Below are 22489 nucleotides of genomic sequence, written 5' to 3'. Positions count from 1 at the left end.
CCTCTTCAAAAATAGGACGTACATCGGCGTGCGCTGGTCGGTAAGTGGTTAAGAAACTACAATTTAAACACATTCCTGTTTTTAAAGTCTGATAATTTTACATAATTAAAATGTAGAAAAATAGAGAAGGAACACTCAGATCTGGCACAATATCAAACAAACACTTAGTATAAAGGTAGTATAATGCGCTAACCCCCGGTACGCCTATAACACTACCCAACTTTTTGAGACCTTTGTTTTTTGCTAGTGTCCTTGGATGATGGACCTCTTCTCCCTTATGAAGAAGTCTTTGTATGGTTAACTAGTTTATTTTATTTTGGATTCTTAAAACATCTCTTCACTGCCTTCTACTATAACATTAGAAGCAGTCCAATCCGGATTTGTGTAACCTTAGTAATACCTTGGAAACCATAACTGGACCCCACGCTGTAGAGATGCGCTGTAATGTTGCTTAGGGCACTGGATCTTGCTTGGTCACAAACCTTGGCACTGAGTGCAATGTGTGTAGTTAGCTGCAAAGTGACAAACTCCCAGACCTTGAAAACCTCTCCAGAGGTACGCTCACCTTTAACATGACAACCTAGACACATATAGGGACCAATGACATGGACATATAAGACAGGTTTTAAAAATATAATACTTAAAACGTATAATTGTATAGGTAGCCCTGATGAATGGGACCCTTTAAATCCTTAAATGTGTTGGTATATCCAAAGGACTTGCATTTAATAAACTTTTTTTCTGGGCCGTAGGATCTTTTAACACTTTCTTCTCCATTTATTTGAAGAAATTAGTCCAATGGCTCAGTTTATGGTTAAAGCAGTGGACTAAATGGACTAAAGCAGTGTTTCTCAACCTTTTTCAGTCAAAGCACCCTTTAAAGTTATAGACAATCTCAAGGCACCCTTTAAAATTATGGACAGCCTCAAGGCACCCCATTCTAAAATGTAAAAAAACATTGTAATAGTTTTACATAATGCAGCAACATCCACACGCAAGGCACCCAACGTTAAAGGTGATTTATACTTCCAAAGAAAATACACTTTTGCACACTGGTGCTGACTAGTATTCCTATGTTTCTCTTCTCCCTCAATTTTCTCCATCAGTCAGCTAATGTGACCCCAGTGCTGAGGAAAGACGGTCAAACAAGGATGCTGTGGAGGCAACATAAATCCTCCTTATTAAGGCTGGATTCACACCTATGCAGTTTTAGTGCTTTTTGAATTTTGCAGATTTGCACTAAAGAACGTGTTCCATAGGAAACCATGTTCTATGGACTGTAGTACAAATCTGAAAAATGCAAAAAGCACTAAAACTGCATAGGTGTGAATTCAGCCTAACTGATGACGTCATTGGTTGTTAGGATGCCAGTGTCTAGAAAGTCATAATGGTGCGTAATGAAAACCTTTGGCTTTGTGTAATTTAAAAGGCAGGCTTGATCAACCTGCTGGCTTGAATACAATGTTTGATCAATGTTTAGGCATTTTGCCAAAGCACCCTTGAAAAAACCTCCGGGCACCCTGGTTGGAAAAAAGCTTCACTAAAGGATTGCCTATACAATCTTCCAAACACCTAGTTTGAATACTTCCCTATGTCAGAATATAGCAACTTGCTCTGTTTCATGAGCAAGATATTGATCTTGGTTTTTGAACCAGCTTTACAGTCATTTGTATGACAGGTTCCTAGGCACCACTGTCCTAAACATTCATGGTTGCTTAAGGTAAAGATTGGGAAAAATGCAGCTTCTGTAAGGATTACTGATCTGGTGTGCTGTAAATAGGCATATTCTGCTATAACAGTTAACATGATAGCAGGAAAGGGTTAAAGTAGAGAGAAACCATTAATGAGAAGAGAGTAGGAGAGACTTATAGTAGGAATGGCTGTGCGCATTGGCAATGGCTGTGACCCATTATATTGTTTTTATTGTATTGTGCTAAGGCTGCATTCACACCTGAGCGTAGCGTTTTCAAGCAGAAAATCGCACGAATTTACCGCGTTTTTGCAGCGTTTTTTGCCGTGATTTTGTGCAGGGCAAAAGGTCACAATGTTAAAACAAGAAAAACGCCCAAATCTGTTCAATTCGAGTGACAAAAAAGGGTCCGGAACTTGTTTAAGCTTCAGGCGTTCGGCTTCAGGTGACATGGAGTGGGGATGTGAACCATCTCCATTGAGAATAATAGATTTTTTCCCCTCTAGCGTTTTGTAGCTTCAGGCTTCAAGCTACAAAACTCTCAGGTGTGAATGGGGTCTAAAGGCTAAGTTCACTATTTACAAATTAGATCAATGGATCATAGGTGCAGTGCCAGGCTCCTGCAGACTCTTTTCCCCAGCTCCCTGTCCATACCCTGGTACAAACTAACATTTTGACAGCTGGAGGAAGTGTCAGTGGACTACTAGTGCTGTGTTCACCACGCTTGTGTTTCATGGAGTAGTTTGCGGATGGGGCTTGTAGTATATTTATTCACAGATCTCTTCAGAGCTGCACACATTTCAAGTGTCAGGAGTTGCGGAAAGGGTTAGTTTTTTTTTAACACTTTTAAGATTTCATTTTGCTTTTTGTTACTGTTTATCAATGCAAAATTAAGCAAATCAAATTAATATATATATATATTTTTTTACTTTTGTCTCAAAAGTGGCTTTGTTTGAACGCAGCCGGCATGCCTGCTATGTTCTGATCACAGGACCTCAAATGATGGAAAACCCAGGCAATCTGACTGTATCTAAGAGGAGGTTAAAGGAAGATATCAGTAATGGAACAGTGATTGGACTTGGGACTGAAGAGGTCGATACTGAGGAGATAAAAAACTATTTCTCCAGGATGAGATATTCCAGCCACTAGTGGAAAAGAACGATTTCAGAAAAAAATAAACACTAAATGCCATGCTACTTACTTTGAGGATAACCACATTTATTTAAAAAAGGATGCAAGAACAGTTTTGTGAAAGAACAAAGCTGAATGCCCACAGAATTAAGAAAAAAAGATAAATTAATGTTTTAGGACACTCCAAGCTTTTTCAAGTATGGTTTTGCAAGCTGGAACATACCTGTAATTTTGTAAATAATCTAGTCATTTTATTTGCAGTGAGTACTCAATGCAGTGGTAGATACACTACAGAACATGTGCAGTTAGTAACCTGTAGGGTTTATTAGTGTGCGATACTCTACTTAGAAATCTGTGCTGGTTTATGTTGAGTATGTCTTGGAAATTGTCAAGTGGAAAAATATATAGGCTTGCAATTGCAGACAGTGCCTGGGCAGGGTCATCAGTACTCAGGGTCAAGATCCTAAACTGTGCCCTCCCCTTTCCTACGGTGGGTCAGGGGGCAGGGTCAGTAGCCATGCGCCACGTCAAAACATGTAATGTTCGGGGCACAGTGAAGCTAGCTGAAGAGTTTAGCAGCCATGCACATACTGTCCGGCAGTAAAACATGGGTCTGACGGAAGAAAGAAATGAATGTGCATCAGTGGTGTTACTGCGGTATCCGTGGGGAAAAAATGCAGATGCATTGTCAGTAGGAGAAGAAAATGCACCTGCAATGGTGTTGTCCATCTGAGGAGGATTACTTTGGCATCGGTGTCAGTGAGATAAGTGGAGGTTAGGGGCAATGGGAAGCTGGGGAAGGAGGAGGAACCTATGATGTGCATTTTTTAAATTAAATGTGCTATAAATTGCCATACTTTCAGCGCTGCAATAAAGAGAGCTGCGAAGGCTTCTGCTTCTTCAGGTCCTCCTCTCCATTTACAGAATGTGTCATATTTTATGAAAGACTCACAAAATACAGAGCATACTGTGAATGGACAGGGGGGGATAGAGGGGGCAGATGATTTGGCTTCTGTATAGAAGAGCTGCAGCTCTCCTTGGCACAGCAGCAAAAGTATACCGATAGATATACTATCTAGCATCAGTAAAACTCTAATGCCTCGTACACACAATCAGACTTTCCAACAACAAAACCGTGTAATATTGTTCCAAGGTTGTTGGCTCCAACTTGTCTTACATGCACACGGTCACACACCGTACGTAGTGACGTACAAGACATACGGCGAGCCGATAAAAATTAAGTCCAATAGTCATGCGCCACCCTTTGAGCTCCTTCTGCTAATGTTGTGTTTGGTGAGCATTGATTCCGAGCATGCGTGGACTTTTGTGCGATGGACTTGTGTACACACAATCGGAAAGTCCGACAACAAAAATTTGTTGGCGGAAAATTTGAGAACCTGACAGCCAACATTTGTTGGCGAAAAGTCCGACAACAAATGTTTGATGGAGCTTACACCTGGTCGGACTTTCCGCCAATAAGCTCACATGCAACATTTGTTGTTGGAAAATCCGATTGTGTATAATAATGCAACAGCACATAATGGGGCTTAGTGCCTAACTCCAGCTTTGCTATTACTTTAACAACTTCAATACAGGGCATTTTCACCCCTTCCTGCCCAAGCCAATTTTCAGTTTTCAGCTCTGTCACAATTTGAATGACAATTGCGCAGTCATGCAACACTGTACCAAAATGACATTTTTATATTTTTTTCCCCACAAATAGAGCTTTCTTTTGGTGGTATTTGATAATCTCTGCAGTTTTTATTTTTTGCGCTGTAAACAAAAGAAGAGCGACAAGTTTTGGAAAAAAACTATATTTTTTACTTTTTGCTATAATATCCTAATTTTTTTTATATTCTTCTTTTTGTATTCTTCTATATATTTTTGGTAAAAAATTGCAATAAGCGTATATTGATTGGTTTTCGCAAAAAGTTGTAATGTCTAAAAAAATAGGGGATAATTTTATGGCATTTTTATTATTTAGTTATTTTTTTTACTAGTAATGGTGGCGATCTGCGATTTTTATTGTGACTGCGACATTGCATCGGACATATCGGACACTTTTGACACCATTTTGGGAACATTCACATTTATACAACAATCAGTGCTATACAAATGCATTGATTACTGTATAAATGTCACTGGCAGGGAAGGGGTTAACACTAGGGGGCGATCAAGGAGTTAATTGTGTTATCTAGGGAGTGATTCTAACTGTAGGGGCAGTGGACTCACAAGGGGAGGAGACCGATCGGTGTTCCTCTGTACTGGGAACACACCATCGGTCTCCTCTCACCTGACAGGACGTGGATCTATGTGTTTACACACACAGATCCACGGTCCTGCTCCGTTAACGGCAATCGCAGATGCCCTGCAAACATCGCGGCCACCGGGTACGTGCATCAGCTCCCGAGTGACGCGGATGGGAAGTGGTTAAATAGTGGCTCAAACAAAAATTTAATTTTACCAATAAATGCAGCCACTGTCAGTGAAGCATAAACTATTCCTTTTACTATACATGCAGCCTCTGTCAGTGACGTATAAACTGTATGTAGCATCAGCCACATACAATATACAACGCTGCGGTCCGGCAACGATACAGGGATTTCCTGTCCTGTTCCCCGATGAATCAATTGCTGCTCAGCCATTTATAGGAAACCTTCTATTTCATCAATGAATACAAGACTTCCTCTGATAGAGATTGTGACATCATCCACCCACCCCTCTACCTCAGCCAATCAAAAGAAGCCTTGTGTTTATAGATATAATACAGGGCTTCCCAGCTTTAGACTACAAATAAAGATCCCTCTTTATTCCCAAATGCTTATCTGTTAATGTATGCTTAGCCCTTAGCTAACAATAGACATCAGATATATTTTTTTTGTTTATATACTGTATGCCAGAATGGATGACAGTTTTTCTTCAATAATATATATACTGCATGTATGATCCCGCCACCATTTTTATCTATGATCAGCTTAAAATGGTATTAAAGGTTGGTCATACTCGCTCTATGCAATAGTTTTGCACAGAGCAGCCCTGATCCTCTTCTCCTTGGGTCCCTTACCGGCGCTCCTGGCTTCCCCCCCCCCCCGTGACCAGTGCCCCCAAAAGCAAGCTGCTTGCTCTGGGGGCACTGGTGTGTGCTCGCTTCCTAGCCCTGGTCTATGTGTCTATAAGACACATAAAGCTGCGGCTCGGCCCCACCCCCTCTCTCTCCTCATTGGCACACCAGCTGTGATCGACAGCAGCGGGAGACAATGGCTCCCGCTGCTGTCTCAGCCAATGAGAAGAGGGAGTCCCAGGACATCGCTGGATCGAGAGGGGGCTCAGGTGAGTATGGGGGTGGGGGGGGGGGGGGGCAACACACAGAAGTTTATTAGAATGCATGAAGGTAAACAACCTTCAGGCTTTACAACCACTTTAAGCTTAAAGCATGCATCACCACATAGTGATAGAGATGGTCTGTTGGCCAATAGTATGGTTTTTGAACACTACTTCAGTGTACAAAGATGTTTGGCTTTATTTTTAATTGAAATTTAGGGTGGGTTCTATACACCTTGTCTGCTGAAGTCAGGTGTCTGTGCGGAGCACCTGTAGACTCTGCTCCTTTTGGCTTACTCAGACTGGAATGCATAGTAAATTTAGATTTAGTACAATATTCTGTTTAACTTTCACAGTTTCAGTAAAAACTGTTCCTGCATCAACTCTACTTGATAACTAAAGTATTGCACATTACTGCTGTGTAGTTTGATGACTCTAAAACATATATATATATATATATATATATATATATATATATATATATATATATATAATATGTGTGTGTGTGTGTGTGTGTATATATATATATATATGTATATATATATTTTGTTCGATACAGATAACTTGAAAAAAGACTTGAAAATCACCATACCAGTAACTTGGTATTTTAAGAAGGACCCCTCTAAACAAGAATACAAGTAATATGGTATGGGTGTGTGGGCAACTGCAATAGAAGGTAGCAGCAAAACATATTTGGAATTAATTGGCTATGCAGTTAATAAGGTAATGTTCCCTTTTTTAAAGGGACTCATGAAGCAAAATACATGCACATATATCTTCCGGTTGAAACTGTGATTTCTTGGCTTTCTTACCCAGGACAGTAAACTGCCTTGCACTGAAACACAGTAGCTTGTGGTTTATAAGTGGACAAATGGCTTCAGAGGCTTCTAAAGCACATACTTTCAGTCATGGCAGATTCCAGGTAATCTCAGTACCCCTTAGCTATTACATGAACCATAATAAGGAATGTAAGGACATCTCACTAAAGTGTATGTATACCTAAAAACAAGAATGTAGTATATTGCAACTTACCAGTCCCTAGATGTGGTGGCTGTATTGGTTTTATTAACATTTTTCTGGATTTTTTTTTGTCCTTTCACCTGGTGCTATGCTAATAACATACTTCCTGTCCTAGGGTGACAGCACTCACCTACTGCACAGGATCCAAGGAGGTGCAGTAACCTAGTCTGCTCTCCTAATTTTTAACCACAGACACTGCCTTCTCTCCTCATTTCCATTATATAGGGGGATGTGTTCTGTAATTCACAGATCTGGCTAAGAAAGCTGATAAGTGTTTTTAGAGACAATTTTCTGTATTTACAGAACATGCATTCATGCCAACAAAATAAAAATAATGCAAGTACCACATCCAAGGACCGGTAAGCTGCAACAACTTTTTTTTTTTGGGTGTTTAGATATCCGTGCATTTCTCACTTATTGGCCTGTACATTGCCCTTTAAAATGTCTTTGTGCTTCATGTAATTAAACAAAGCATAGCGATTTCCTGGGCTCCTCTTGGTAGCTTGGAAAGCCTACATGGTATATAAAATTTGACACATTTATTTTAGGATTGGACATGCTTTATGTGCATTGTGAAGCAGACCTCCTTTGGTTTCATTGACCCCAGTATGAGCAATGACATGTACTTTGCTCCATAATTTACATAAAGTCTAAATTTTCTAAGCCCTTTCCAACCAAGGGCATAGATAACTTTGATAATAAGCCCAGCTACTCCATGTACAAGGTAATGCTTAAATCCCCTGGATGGCAATTTTATGTCAAAACACTCAATCTCCATGTCTAGATTTGAAAGTAAAGAAAATTGATCAAAGTTGAATATATCTTTGTGTCTTACCAAAGGTACATATTTACTTTTGCAAACAATCTATTCGGGAGATAATTGATAGAGAGCTTAATCTCAAGATTGTTGTTTACATTGACTGAAGTGACCTTATTTGTAATATTTTATGTATTAAAGCCTAACTTTATGTTTTAAAATATAATGGGTGCAAATAAAGCTGACTTTTAACATTCAAGTTGCGGAGATGGACTACCTACTGTATAAACCTAGGGGAACTGAGCAAGAAATATATACTTTGCAAAGTAGACATACAGCAGTTTGGGTTACAGTTAATACATGCTAGGGGTGCTAGATATATTCTTTAGGAAGACCGACTGTAATTCTGCAAAATATATGAATTAATTTATGCTATTTCAAACATTTTGTTTGATGTCTAAATTGCCTCAGTTTTCAATCAGATATTCTATATGTAAAAAACTGAATGTACCTATTTTTGGATGTTTGATTACCTCTTAATTGAAACAGTTTGTTCATTTAAAGGTGTGTCCAGTACAGTGCTACAGATCTGTTGTTAATAATTATTATAATCTATGTATTATTAATTTAAAACAATCTTGAAACTCTTTATGTGCCTTTATGTTATTTTAAAGAACACAGCTAATAAAAAACAAGTAAATCCTGTAGGTTGCACTGGAAGTCCAGAATAAATCATTACTGTTGTAAATTTACAGTTGTGCGATATAAATGATAAATGAGTAAATATAGTTGATCTCAGAAGATCAATAATTCGGGAATGAGATGATCACAGGCCAACTAAGTTTCTAGTTTACTTTTTTCAGTGATATATACCTTTTTTTATTTTTTTTACATTTTTTTTATGCATTTTTTTTATATATATTTTTTTAAATAAAGTGGATTAAAAAACTCAAATTACAGCAAAACCCCACTACATGCTTTTCTGCAGCTTCTCCATTAAATTCTATTGAATCAAAATCAATTGCTTTTAAAAAAAAAAAGTCCCTGACCCTGTCCAAAAATACAGTCGCTGAAAAAAGCATAGATGTGAACGTGTCCAATAGGAAACCATGTTAAATTGACTTTACTGCATTTCTGCAAAAGGCATTAAAAAAACACATAGGTGTGAACCAAGCCTAAGAGACCCTGGATGTCTCCCCTGTGCTCCACTGAATATAATGCAATGCAGATCACATTGCCTTAAATTCTTTCCCAGCCAAACTGTCCAAGAGGCTGACCCAAAAGTAATGTCAAAGATGTTGCTTTCTGGGTCAGCAATAAGGAGGGGAGGAGAGCGGACATGTGTCCACTCGTCTCCCTCCCACTTTCCCGGCAGCACCCCCTATGCTGTTCCCATATCCGCAGATGGGCAAGTGGAGCCCAGGATACATGGCGGGGGCAATACAGAAAATAGTTATTTCTGAAATAGTCTTTCAGGTCAGCACCTGGAGAGAGAGTGCAGCTCTACCCAATTTCCAAGGAAACACTGCAGTCGTCACTATAAAGCCTGGACACTTCCACCATTGCCTCAGTTGTAGTGTTTCCTCTGCCATGGAGGAAGCGCTGCAGGGGACCATGGGTGTCCTGCACTCTCTCTAGGGCATACCTTTTCAATATCTTTTTAATCTTTCTGGCCAGCCCAACACCACCCCCCCCCCCCCAGGCCAGCAAGGTGTTGCTCTGGTGGTATGCTCTTCGAGCCCAGTGAGTGTAGGGGCCAGCGGAGGGTCCCATGCCAATAGACCAGAGGGTGCGGGCTGAGGGTGGGGCCTGTGCTATGCATAGTGTGCCATCCAGGCCTCCACTTGTTCCAGGTGGCAGGCGATGTCACTGCTGGAGGGGGCGTGACTTTAAGTGGTGCTCATTGGCTTCCAGTTCCCACCGCTGGAATGCAGGAGGGGGGCGGCCTCAACTGGTGTATTTTTGGTTCCTGCCGTGGCAAAAGGACCGCGAAAATTTGAAATAAAGCTGGTGGATGTCTGTTGAAGCCTTTAGGGTGGAGCTAGAGGAACCGGCAGCAGGAGCCACAAGCACCAGCCAGGCCCAGGTAGGAGAGGCAGTGGCCTCTGTCAGTTTTTCACCTGGGCTAGGTTTGTTTCCCTCCCTTGCTCCCCTAGTAGGGGGGAGGAGGGAAGCCTGCATTAAGCTCCTGAGGTGACTGCACTGGGAAGCTGAAGACAGTGATATTGTGGGGTGTTTTTTCTCTGTCTATTGATGTAGGGTCTGCTGGGGAGGAGGCCTGAGATATAGTTTTATTTATGTGGGTGGTTCTTTTGTGCTTGGTGTCTTTCAGGCAAAAGCCAAAGAAAAGACCAAGCACGTTTCCCCTTCTTCAAAAAGAGATGTCCCTCCTGTAAAGCCTCACTTGGGGACTCTTGGACCAAGCCAAGAGGAGACATCCTCAGCGGCTTCCTCTGCCCAACCTAGTGAGCTGCTTACTTCTTTCCCGGAAAGCTTTGGCAGACACGTTTCAGTCCTTCTGGTTTTATATTTATAAAGGTCTGGATGCACAGTCTAGGGGTAGTTCACCATCCGGCCCTCACCCGTCCGCTCATAGGGTGGATAGCAACCCGGAAGAGGAGGGAAGTGACCCCTCCAGGGTCAGAGGAAGGTGAAGAAAAGGAGGTATCTTCCTCCCACTACAGGCTGTCCCTGGAAGAGGTGGACCTATTGAAAACCATACATACCACCCTGAACATCAAGGAGGATAAAGCCTAAATATCCCTGCATAATAAAATGTATCAGGGTATGGGTGAGGTCAAGCCTTGGGGGTTTCCTGTGGACAAAGTCTTGTCAGAGGCTAAAAAAGGGGAATGAAAAGACCTGGAAAAGGGCCCCCTTTTTTTCGAAATCACTTTAAAGGAGATTCCCTTTTGATGAGGATAGTGCGCAGGTTTGGAACAAAAGACCTAAGCCTTCTCACAGATATCACAAAATACTGACTTAGCTTTCAAGGATATGGGGGTCTTGAAGGACTCTATGGATAAGAGAGCTGGTTCCCTGTTAACAAAAAAGGCCTGGGACTAGCTAGCCAATCCCAAACCTTCAATGGCGTCAAATTTGGAACACTGGTTAGAACAGTTAAAAGGGCCTATTGAGGCAGGGACCTCTTGCAAAGATTTGCTGGATACTTTGCCAGTCTTACAAAAGGCGGTGGGTTACACGGCAGGCGCCTCGGCAGAATTTGTGAGAATGTCAGCAAGATCTTCGGCACTAGATAATTCAGCACCAAGAGCATTATGGGTTAAAACGTGGTCAGGAGATTCAGCCTCTAGGTTCCCTTTGAGGGGAATCTGGCGTTTGGTCCCTATCTTGACACCGGTTTAGCGGCGGATAAAAAGAAGGCCTTTTCAGCCAAAAAGAAGGTTGCCCCGTGGGTTAAGAAGAATTTTGCAGGAACTTCTACAACGGAAGGTAATCGGGAAGAGGAAGGACCAGGGTTCTTTTCATACGTGTTCCTAGTCAAAAAACCATCAGGGATGTTTCGGTCAATCCTGAATTAAAAAGTCTCAAACAGGTTAATTTGGTACAAAAAAATGTGTATGGGCACGCTATTTTTTCAGTAAGTAAACTTCTTTCTGCAGGATGCTTCCTAGCATCCATAGACCTCAAGGATGCGTATTTACATGTCCCCATAGCACCAGCATCACAAAATTATCTGCGTTTAGCAATCAGGATGGGGGAGTGGTGTCGCATCTTCAGTTCAGGGCCCTCCCATTCGGTCCTCTCCTCTTCCCTGAGGATCTTCACGAAGATTATGGTGGAAGCTTTGGCACCGCTCAGGATGGGAGGAGTCTCAATCGTACCTTATCTGGACAATCTCCTTTTGTTTGCCAACTCAAAGGACCTGTTGTTCAGGGACCTAAAAACACACAGAGCCACTTAGAAAGTTTGGGCTGGCTTCTGAACAGAGAAAATTTGAACTTAATAATATAATAAGATAATCAAATTCCTGGGTCATACCATCAACTCTGTACAGGAAAAAAATCTTTCTCCCAAGGAAAAAATAATGAAAGTTCAGGACGCAGTGAAGAAGGTCCAGAAAAACATATCTATTACGGTTTGGGCAGCCATGTCTACGCTAGGCCTTCTCACAGCCTCAATCCCAGCTTCTCAGTGGGTCAACCTCCATTCAAGAGATCTCCAGCAGGCAATTCTGCAGAATTGGTCTTACGGGAGACATTCCAGAAATAAATCAGGATTCCCTCTCCAGTCAAGAGAAAATTATGATGGTGGAGAAGTCATTAGCATATAGGGGTGCAACCATTATGCTAATGATGGTTTGCACTTGAATGGAAGGGGGTCTGCTGTGCTGGGGGAGAGGTTTATGGGAAGGCTGGAGGAGTATTTAAACTGGGTTTGAGGGGGGAGGGTGAACCAGAATTACATTGGGCAGACAGGTCAGTTAGGGGTCAGACATTAATGGAGGGTGAAATGGGGATAGATGGGGGGTGGGATATGGCAGGTGACAAGAAATTTCCCATGTTGCAAACAGCCATTGAAAACTATAGTGCAATTTGTACTACTAAAAGTAATATGAAAAACACCAGAGCAAAATGTAATAATGCATTAAAGTGTTTGTACACCAATGCCAGAAGTCTGCCAAGCAAAATAGGTGAGTTGGAAGCTGTGGTGCATGAGGAGAGCTATGATGTAATCGGTATTGCTGAAACTTGGCTTCAATCCTCACATGACTGGGCTATTAATATTCCTGGCTATGCACTCTTTCGGAGAGACAGGGTAAAAAGGAAAGGTGGCGGGGTCTGTCTATGTGAGAAGTGATCTCAAAGCAAGTGTGAAAGAGGACCTGGTGGATGCAGAGTGTGATGAGTCTGAAGCATTATGGGTGGAACTGCATTTAGATGGGTGTAGTTCAAAGTTAATCGTTGGAGTTTGTTATAGACCACCCAATGTGAATGAGGAGATGGAGACTCAGCTCCTTGCACAGATGGAAAGGGCTGCAAGGGCTGGGACAGTGATAATAATGGCGGATTTTTAACTACCCAGAAATTGACTGGAGTAATGGCACTGCTGGGACAGTTAAAGGGCAAAAAATGATAAACCTATTACAGGACAATTTTATGGTCCAGTTTATTGAGGCCCCAACTAGGAATGAAGCTCTGTTGGACCTGGTAATCTCAAACCATGCAGAGCTTATTACTAATGTCCAGATAAAGGAACACCTGGGTAGCAGTGATCATAACATGATTTCCTTTGATGTTAGCGCTAAACAAGAAATACATACGGGTAAGATAAAAACACTTAACTTCAAGAGAGCAAATTTTCCAAGGATGAGGGCTACTCTCCAGGACTTAGACTGGGAGAGAATATTTGCTTCAATGGGCACAGAACAGAAATGGGAATTCTTCAAAAAGACTGTTTGGGACCTCACTGCAAAGTATATTCCCATGGGCAATAAGTTTAAAAGGCTAAAAACAAAACCTATGTGGCTCACGGCCAAAGTAAAAAAAAAAGCTATAAACTATAAGAGAAGAGCTTTTAAAAAATATAAAAATGAAGGATCACTAGTGTCATTTAAATGTTACAAAGAAATTAACAGAATATGTAAAAAGGAAATCAAGGATGCAAAAATTCAAAACGAACGACAGATTGCAAAAGATAGTAGGACAAACCCCAAAAAATTCTTCAAATATATTAATAGTAAAAAGGCCAAGTGTCACGATCGATCTACTGTTCCGATCGTACATAGGAAACTCACCCGCAGGTTTCCTTTGCGAGAAGCTCGTCGGTGTCCTCAGACGCAGGTTGGCGCGAACGAACGCACGCGAGTGCGTGTAGATCCTAACAGGCGCACGCGGGTGCGCGTTGACACGAGCGAGCGCACGCGGGTGCGCGACAAAGCGAACGGGCGTACGCGGGTACGCGGGGTCACGAACGGGAGCACGGTTACTCGCGGGGGCACGCAAACTCACCGTGCGACCGTTCTTGGCGCCCAACAGGCTATTTAAAGAATCAGCTCTTGTTCTCCCGTGCTGTCCTGTCTACAGCGTTCCCGTGACTTCTGCTACCTGCTCCTGGTTGTTCCTGATACTGAACCCAGCCTGTTTCTGACCTTGTTTGATTGCCGCCTGCCTCCGACCCTCTGCCTGCCTGACCACGCTCCTGCCTTCTGCTGTGTACCTCTGCTGCCCGCTAGTTACCGACCCGGCTCGTTCCTGACCACGCCTGCTGTACCCACCTGAACGCCAGTACCAGCTGCTCCTGCTGTTCCTGCCTGTCTGCCAGTACCAGCTGCTCCTGTTGTTCCTGCCCGCCTGCGAGTGCCGGCTGCACCTGCCGTTCCAGTCTGTTTACCTGTTCCTGCCGTGCCCGTTGTCTACTACCTCCGTCCCAGCCTGACCTCCTGCACCAGCTGGTGGTAGATCTCCGTTGCTGCAACCCGGCCTGGCACTTGTGCCCTCCGAACTCTTGAATCCCTGTCTCCACCTCCAGGGGCTCTCGAGCCGGAGGCTTACGAGGCGCCGCTCCCTGCATTCTGGGCTCTCCTACCAGGTAACGTGACAGTACAGGACAGCCATGTCCGAGCCCATGCAGGGAGCCTCCCCAATGGACGAGCTTTGCCGCCATCTAGCCGGCCTTACCCAGGCCGTGAAGAACTTGCAGGAAGGCTACGGTCGTCTGGAAGAACAGGTCCAGGCCCTATCTGCCTCATCACCAGCTGTCCCCGGACCTTCAGCTCCACCTTCAGTGGTAATGATGCCGCCTGAACCAAGGGTCCCCACTCCAGATCGTTTCTCCGGCAACCGAAACAAATTCAGGGCCTTTCGTAACTCCTGCGAGCTCTTCTTCGCCCTACAACCCCGGACTTTCTCTCTCGAGGCAACTAAAGTGGGGTTCGTCATTTCACTACTGACAGACGAGCCCCAGGCCTGGGCGCATCGTCTTCTGGAACGGAAGGATCCCTCTCTGGACACTTTAAATACTTTCTTCCAAGCGATGTCTCGGCTGTATGAGGACCCCCAGCTTGCTGCCACCGCAGAAGCAGCCCTGCATGCGCTCCAACAGGGTCGCAGGCCGGTGGAGGATTACGTGTCTGAGTTCAGACGCTGGAGCTCCGACACAGACTGGAATAACTCGGCCCTCCGCTACCAGTTTCGCATGGGCCTCTCTGAATCGTTAAAAGATGAACTGGCTCGCGTGGGTATCCCTGAAACCCTAGAAGTGCTCATTGACCTCTCTGTCCAGATTGATAGGCGCCTAAGAGAACGTCGCCTAGAGCGTTCCTCTTCTACCTCTCGCCCTGTCTGGATGTTACCACGGGTTCCAAGTTCCAACCCTCCGGTTCCCTCTGCTCCCGTTCCACCCTCTCCAGATTCTTCAGAGCCCATGCAGCTGGGACTACTTCGCCCATCTTTGACGCCTGAGGAGCGCCAACGTCGAAGAGCCGGCAATCTTTGTCTCTACTGTGGAGAACCGGGACATTATGTTCGCACTTGCCCTGCCAAATGGCGTAAGTGCCTCCTCGTTCCTCCTGCTTCCTCTCCTGCCTTGCTTAGTAACACCTCTCACCTGGCTGTGCCTCTTCTTTTGCAGCTCTCAGGAAGGACTATCAAAACCAACGCGATTATTGACTCTGGGGCTTGCAGCGGCTTTATGGACTTGTCCTTTGCCTTGAGAAACAACATCCCTCTTCGGCCTAGGGTAAAAGGACTTTCAATTTATTTGGCCGACGGTTCCACCCTTAAGTCCGGACCAGTGACCCAGGAGACGTCCCCTCTTTTTGCCATCATCGCCGGAACCCACCATGAGCTCCTGTGTCTGGACATCATCCAGTCTCCACTTTTTCCTGTTATTCTCGGCATGCCCTGGTTGAAGGCCCACAACCCTCTCATCAATTGGTCCACCGGAGGAATTGAGTTCCCGTCTGCCTACTGCCGTCAGCACTGTCTCCCAGTTGTAAACACTGACTTTTCTTCGCTGCTTTGCTTAGAAACGGACACCGAGATCCGACAGGCTGTGCCCAAGGTTTACCACAGTTTCTTGGATGTATTTAGCAAGAAGGGCGCTGAGATCCTACCCCCTCACAGGCCATATGACTGCCCTATCGAGTTGCTCCCGGGGGCAGAGATTCCCTTCGGAAGAATTTTCCCCTTATCCGAGACCGAACTGGGAACCCTGAAAACCTACCTGGACGATAACTTGGAGAAGGGTTTTATCCGACCGTCCACCTCCCCGGCAGGTGCAGGGATCTTCTTCGTTGAGAAAAAGGACCATTCCCTACGCCCATGTGTGGACTACCGGGCACTTAACAAGGTCACAATAAAAAGTCGCTATCCCCTACCGTTAGTGCCCGAACTGTTTCAGAGACTGGGGACGGCCGAAGTATTTTCTAAACTAGACCTTCGGGGTGCCTACAACCTTGTCCGCATTCGTAGAGGCGATGAATGGAAGACCGCCTTCCGTACTCGTTTCGGGCACTTTGAATATTTAGTTATGCCCTTCGGACTATGTAATGCTCCTGCTACATTCCAACATTTCGTAAATGATATCTTCAGAGATTACCTTGATTTGTTTGTGATAGTATATCTAGATGATATCTTAATCTTTTCTTCTTCCTTAGCCGAGCACCGGGAATATGTGAAGAGTGTCTTAGGCCGACTCCGTCTTCATGGTCTGTACGCCAAGCCCGAGAAGTGTGTCTTTGAACAACAAAGTATTCAATTCCTTGGTCTAATTATTTCGGTGAAAGGAATAGAGATGGACCCCCAGAAGATCTCAGCTATCCTAGACTGGCCCGCTCCCTCTGACAAGAAAGGGGTCCAACGATTCGTAGGATTTGCTAATTTCTACAGGAAATTCATCAAGGGATTTTCTTCCATCATTTCCCCCATCACCGAGCTGACCAAACAGGGTCAAAAGTTTCAATGGACTTCTAGGGCACAAGAGGCCTTCAAAACCCTAAAGGACTTGTTCGTATCAGCCTCAATCTTAAGACACCCTGACTCAACCCTGCCTTATATCCTGGAGGTGGATGCCTCGGAAATTGCGGTCGGGGCGGTGCTCTCCCAGAGGCAGGGGCCTAAGTCACTTCTGCATTCGGTCGCCTTCTTTTCCCGCAAGCTTTCGGAGGCAGAACTTAATTACGATGTCGGTGACCGTGAACTGCTGGCGATCAAGGCGGCACTCGAGGAATGGCGCTACCTTCTCGAGGGCGCTTCCCACCCGATCCTGGTCTATACGGATCATAAAAATCTAGAATATCTTAAGTCGGCCAAGAGACTGAAGCCAAGACAGGCCAGGTGGGCACTCTTCTTCTCTAGATTCGTGTTTCATATCACGTACCGTCCGGGATCAAAGAATGTTAAATCCGATGCCCTCTCTCGCATGTACAGTGAACCAGTGGAGCTCTCTACTCCTGATACTATCCTTTCCTCAGGGAACTTTCTCCTGCTTCAGGAGGATCTACTTTCCCAAATTAAGCAAGCTTCCAGCGATCCGGTCCTCCCACCTGACATTTCATTAACTTTCAGAGATGGTCTTCTTTGGCATCAGGACAGGATCTACGTTCCCCAAGAAGTACGTGTCGCAGTCCTCAGCTCCTGCCACGACCACCTGCTGGCCAGCCACTTTGGGGTGCTCAAAACCACAGACTTGCTTCAGCGCACTTTCTGGTGGCCACAGATGAAGAAGCACTGCAGGGAATATGTGGAGGCATGCACCACATGTATTCGGAATAAAGGTAGCAAATCAAAAGCTTGGGGGCTGCTGAGACCATTGCCCATTCCGGATAGACCTTGGAGGATGATATCCATGGACTTCATCGTGGAATTGTCTCCTTCCGAGGATTATTCCACAATCTTTGTGGTGGTGGATAGACTCACTAAAATGGCCCACTTTTTGCCTATGAAGGGGACCCCTTCGGCCGCAGAGACCGCTAGGACTTTTATTAGGGAAGTGGTGAGGCTTCACGGCATCCCTGCCAACATTACTTCAGATAGGGGGGTGCAGTTCACGTCCAGGTTTTGGAAAGCACTCTGTGGGGCCCTGAAAATTGAGCTTCGTCTTTCCTCGGCCTATCACCCTCAGACCAACGGCCAGACCGAGAGAACCAACCAAACGCTAGAGCAATATCTGCGTTGCTTTTCTTCCTTCTCCCAAGATGACTGGGCATCGCTTTTACCACTAGCAGAATTTGCTTATAACAACTCTATCCATTCTGCCACAAAACAGTCTCCGTTTTTTGCAAACTTTGGCTTCCACCCGCTTTTTCTATCCAGTAATCTCCCTGAATGTTCAGTACCGGCGGTACAGGAAGATCTCAATTTCTTCGAGACCAACAATAAACTCCTACAAGAGACTCTGGCTAAAACACAGGAACACAACAAGGAGGTCTTCGATAAGAAGAGAAGAGGGGAGCTCAATCTCAAGGTCGGGGACCAGGTCTGGCTGTCCACTCTAAACCTGAAATTGGCCTGCCCATCCAAGAAGCTGGGCCCGAAGTTTGTGGGTCCATTCCCTATTGTGAGGAAGCTGAATGACGTGGCTTTTGAATTGAAGCTCCCGGAGTCGTTTCGGATCCACCCGGTCTTTCACGCTTCGTTGCTTAAACCTACTGTTCCGGACCCCTTTGCCAATCGGAATGCCAACCCCCCGGTACCTGTGATGATTGATGGTGAATTGGAATACGAGGTCGAATCCATCCTGGACTGCAGGAGAAGACAGAATCGGACTCAGTTTCTGGTCAAATGGAAGGGGTATGGCCCTGAGGAAAACTCCTGGGAACCGGAATCTAACCTGCATGCGAAGAGGCTAATCCTTGCCTTCAAGAGGTCTCATCCGGATAAGATGGCACGGTTGGGCATCTGGAGGCTGCCCCTTGGGGGGGGCAATGTCACGATCGATCTACTGTTCCGATCGTACATAGGAAACTCACCCGCAGGTTTCCTTTGCGAGAAGCTCGTCGGTGTCCTCAGACGCAGGTTGGCACGAACGAACGCACGCGAGTGCGTGTAGATCCTAACAGGCGCACGCGGGTGCGCGTTGACACGAGCGAGCGCACGCGGGTGCGCGACAAAGCGAACGGGCGTACGCGGGTACGCGGGGTCACGAACGGGAGCACGGTTACTCGCGGGGGCACGCAAACTCACCGTGCGACCGTTCTTTGCGCCCAACAGGCTATTTAAAGAATCAGCTCTTGTTCTCCCGTGCTGTCCTGTCTACAGCGTTCCCGTGACTTCTGCTACCTGCTCCTGGTTGTTCCTGATACTGAACCCAGCCTGTTTCTGACCTTGTTTGATTGCCGCCTGCCTCCGACCCTCTGCCTGCCTGACCACGCTCCTGCCTTCTGCTGTGTACCTCTGCTGCCCGCTAGTTACCGACCCGGCTCGTTCCTGACCACGCCTGCTGTACCCACCTGAACGCCAGTACCAGCTGCTCCTGCTGTTCCTGCCTGTCTGCCAGTACCAGCTGCTCCTGTTGTTCCTGCCCGCCTGCCAGTGCCGGCTGCACCTGCCGTTCCAGTCTGTTTACCTGTTCCTGCCGTGCCCGTTGTCTACTACCTCCGTCCCAGCCTGACCTCCTGCACCAGCTGGTGGTGGATCTCCGTTGCTGCAACCCGGCCTGGCACTTGTGCCCTCCGAACTCTTGAATCCCTGTCTCCACCTCCAGGGGCTCTCGAGCCGGAGGCTTACGAGGCGCCACTCCCTGCATTCTGGGCTCTCCTACCAGGTAACGTGACACCAAGTCTGAGCATGTAGGCCCTTTACAAAATAATCTAGAGTTGGGGACTGGGGACAAAGAGAAGGCTAATTTATTAAACACTTTCTTCAGCTCTGTGTACACAAAAGAGCATGGGGGAGCGCATGTCCATAATGGGGGTGATAGTGACACAGCCCTAAATGATCCACAATGGCTCAAAAGTGATATGGTCCAGAAATATTTAGACAGAATAAAGGTGGATAAAGCACCTGGCCCTGATGGCATCCACTCACGGATCCTAAAAGAATTGAGCTCTGTAATTTCAGAGCCATTGTATCTAATTTTAAGGGACTCATTAATGACGGGAATAGTCCCACTGGATTGGCGCATGGCGAACGTGGTGCCTATATTTAAAAAGGGATCAAAGTCTTTACCAAGTAACTATAGACCTGTTAGCTTAACTTCTATAACTGGGAAGATACTGGAGCGTTTAATAAAAGACCACATCGACGAGTTCTTGCTGAACAAAAACACTTTAAGAAACAGACAGCATGGATTCATGAAAGACAAAAGTTGTCAGACAAATCTGATTTCTTTTTATGAGGAGTTAAGTAAAACCTTGGACAGAGGGGTGGCGGTGGACATGGTATACTTGGATTTTGCAAAAGCGTTCGATACAGTTCCGCACACACAGCTCATGTGTAAGGTAAAGTCTACAGGTTTGGAAATATCAGTTTGTAAATGGATAGAAAATTGTCTAAAAGACAGAACTCAGAGAGTAGTGGTTAATGATTCGTACTCTGAATGGTCTAAGGTTATCAGTGGTGTACCCCAAGGTTCAGTGCTGGGACCCTTACTTTTTAACATCTTTATAAATGATATTGGGTCTGGGATCAAAAGTAACATTTCTGTCTTTGCAGATGACACCAAGATATGCAGTGGAATAACGTCCTTACAGGATGTCTCCAATTTACAAGCCGACCTCAATACACTGTCTAATTGGGCGACTATGTGGCAGATGAGGTTTAATGTTGATAAATGTAAAGTTATGCACTTGGGGGCTAAGAATATGCATGAATCATACATGCTAGGGGGAGTACAACTGGGGGAATCCATAGTGGAGAAGGATCTGGGGGTTTTGGTAGACCATAAGCTCAATAACAACATGCAATGCCAAGCTGCTATTTCCAAAGCGAGCAAAGTCCTTTCTTGTATTAAGAGAGGTATGGACTCCAGAGAGAGAGATATAATTTTGCCCCTGTTCAAATCATTAGTAAGACCTCACCTGGAATATGCAGTTCAGTTTTGGGCACCAGTTCTCAAAAAGGATATCGGGGAACTGGAGAAAGTGCAGAGAAGGGCAACCAAACTGATAAGAGGCATGGAGGAGCTCAGCTATGAGGAGAGATTAGAGGAACTAAATGTATTCACTCTTGAGAAGAGGAGAATAAGGGGGGATATGATCAACATGTTCAAATATATTAGGGGTCCATATAGTGAACTTGGTGTTGAGTTGTTCTCTGTACGGTCAACCCAGAGGACACGGGGGCACTCTTTACGTCTAGAGGAAAAGAGATTTCATCTTCAAGTACGGAAAGGTTTCTTCACAGTTAGAGCTGTGAAAATGTGGAATAGACTCCCGCCAGAGGTGGTTCTGGCAAGCTCAGTAGATTTCTTTAAGAAAGGCCTGGATACTTTCCTGATGGTACATAATATAACTAGGTACTAACATAGGTAAAGTTGATCCAGGGAAAATCCGATCGCCTCTTGGGGGATCTAGAAGGAATTTTTTTTCCCCTGCTGTAGCAAATTGGAGCATGCTCTGCTGGGGTTTTTTTTTTTTCGCCTTCCTCTGGATCGATTGTGGGCATAAAATTGGGTATTTGGATTGTACGATTATTTTTTTATTTTATTTATTTGTTTTTAAGGTTGAACTGGATGGACTTGTGTCTTTTTTCAACCTGACTAACTATGTAACTATGTAACTATGTAAATCTAAACAGGGGTTTGTTCTGGATTTTTCTGGCAGCAAAAACATTAAAATGGATGCAAGCTCCTGGGGGTTGGGCACACATCTCGAGAGCCAGATGGCCCAGGAGAACGAGGAAACCAAGAGATCCTCAAACTGAAGAGAGCTGAGGGCCATTCTCCTGGGGCTGTGGTCCTTCAAAGATATAATCGGGAGCCAACACATTCAAATATTATCAGACAACGACACAGCGGTAGCCTACGTCCCAAGACAGGGAGGCACAAGAAGCAGGATTATTCTGACATGGGCAGAGTTACAGGGAGAGGCCACAAGCCTAATTCTAGTAGCCCCCTACTGGCCCAAGGAAGTTAGCAGTAGACCTCCATTGATTTCTACCCCTGCGAAGGGACCTGCTGAGTCAGGGCCCCTTCTTCACCCCAATGTAGGTCATCTCAGGCTGGCAGCCTAGATACTGAGGAGAAAATCCTGTAGAGAAAGGGTTTGTCTGATAAATGAATTTGTACTCTGCTAGATAACAGGAAAAAGGTCACAGGCCATTTATTTTAAAATGTGGAAATGGTTCAAATTTTGGTGCACTTCAAAAAATTGCTTTCCACAGGAGGTTTTTTCCATCCTTGAGTTCCTCTGTGATGGAATGGAGACGAGTCTGGCGGCCAGTACCTTAAAAGTTCAGGTACCTGTGTTGTCAGTATTTTTAGAGAGACAGATATCTCAGGACCCTTTGATCATTTGATTTTGTTTAACGCACTGGCCAGAGCTAGGCCAGTTCCGTTTAAGTTTTTTTCCAAGTGGAATTTGTTGGTGGTTTTATAGGGTCTAACTAAAAGGCTATAGAACCACCAGAGGAAGCTACGATTAACTAGTTGCTGACGGCCGACCGTCA

General features: G+C 44.9%; 1 protein-coding gene across 1 annotated transcript in view; it reads left to right on the top strand.

Moving 5' to 3' along the window:
• The window catches only part of FAM234A (family with sequence similarity 234 member A), a 93688-nt gene extending 85017 nt beyond the window's left edge, over positions 1–8671 (top strand). Inside the window, exon 12 of the mRNA XM_077448781.1 lies at positions 2634–8671. Coding sequence (XP_077304907.1) covers positions 2634–2839 — 206 coding nt within the window. The 3' untranslated portion in view covers positions 2840–8671. The remainder of the gene's footprint in view (positions 1–2633) is intronic.
• The last annotated feature ends 13818 nt before the right edge of the window (positions 8672–22489 follow it).

The sequence above is a fragment of the Lithobates pipiens genome, unplaced genomic scaffold (assembly GCF_037356315.1).
Source record: "Lithobates pipiens isolate NorthernLeopardFrog02 unplaced genomic scaffold, aLitPip1_a1.2 Scaffold_22, whole genome shotgun sequence".
NCBI classification, from domain to species: Eukaryota; Metazoa; Chordata; class Amphibia; order Anura; family Ranidae; genus Lithobates; species Lithobates pipiens.
This window is presented reverse-complemented; position numbering and strand designations above follow the sequence as displayed.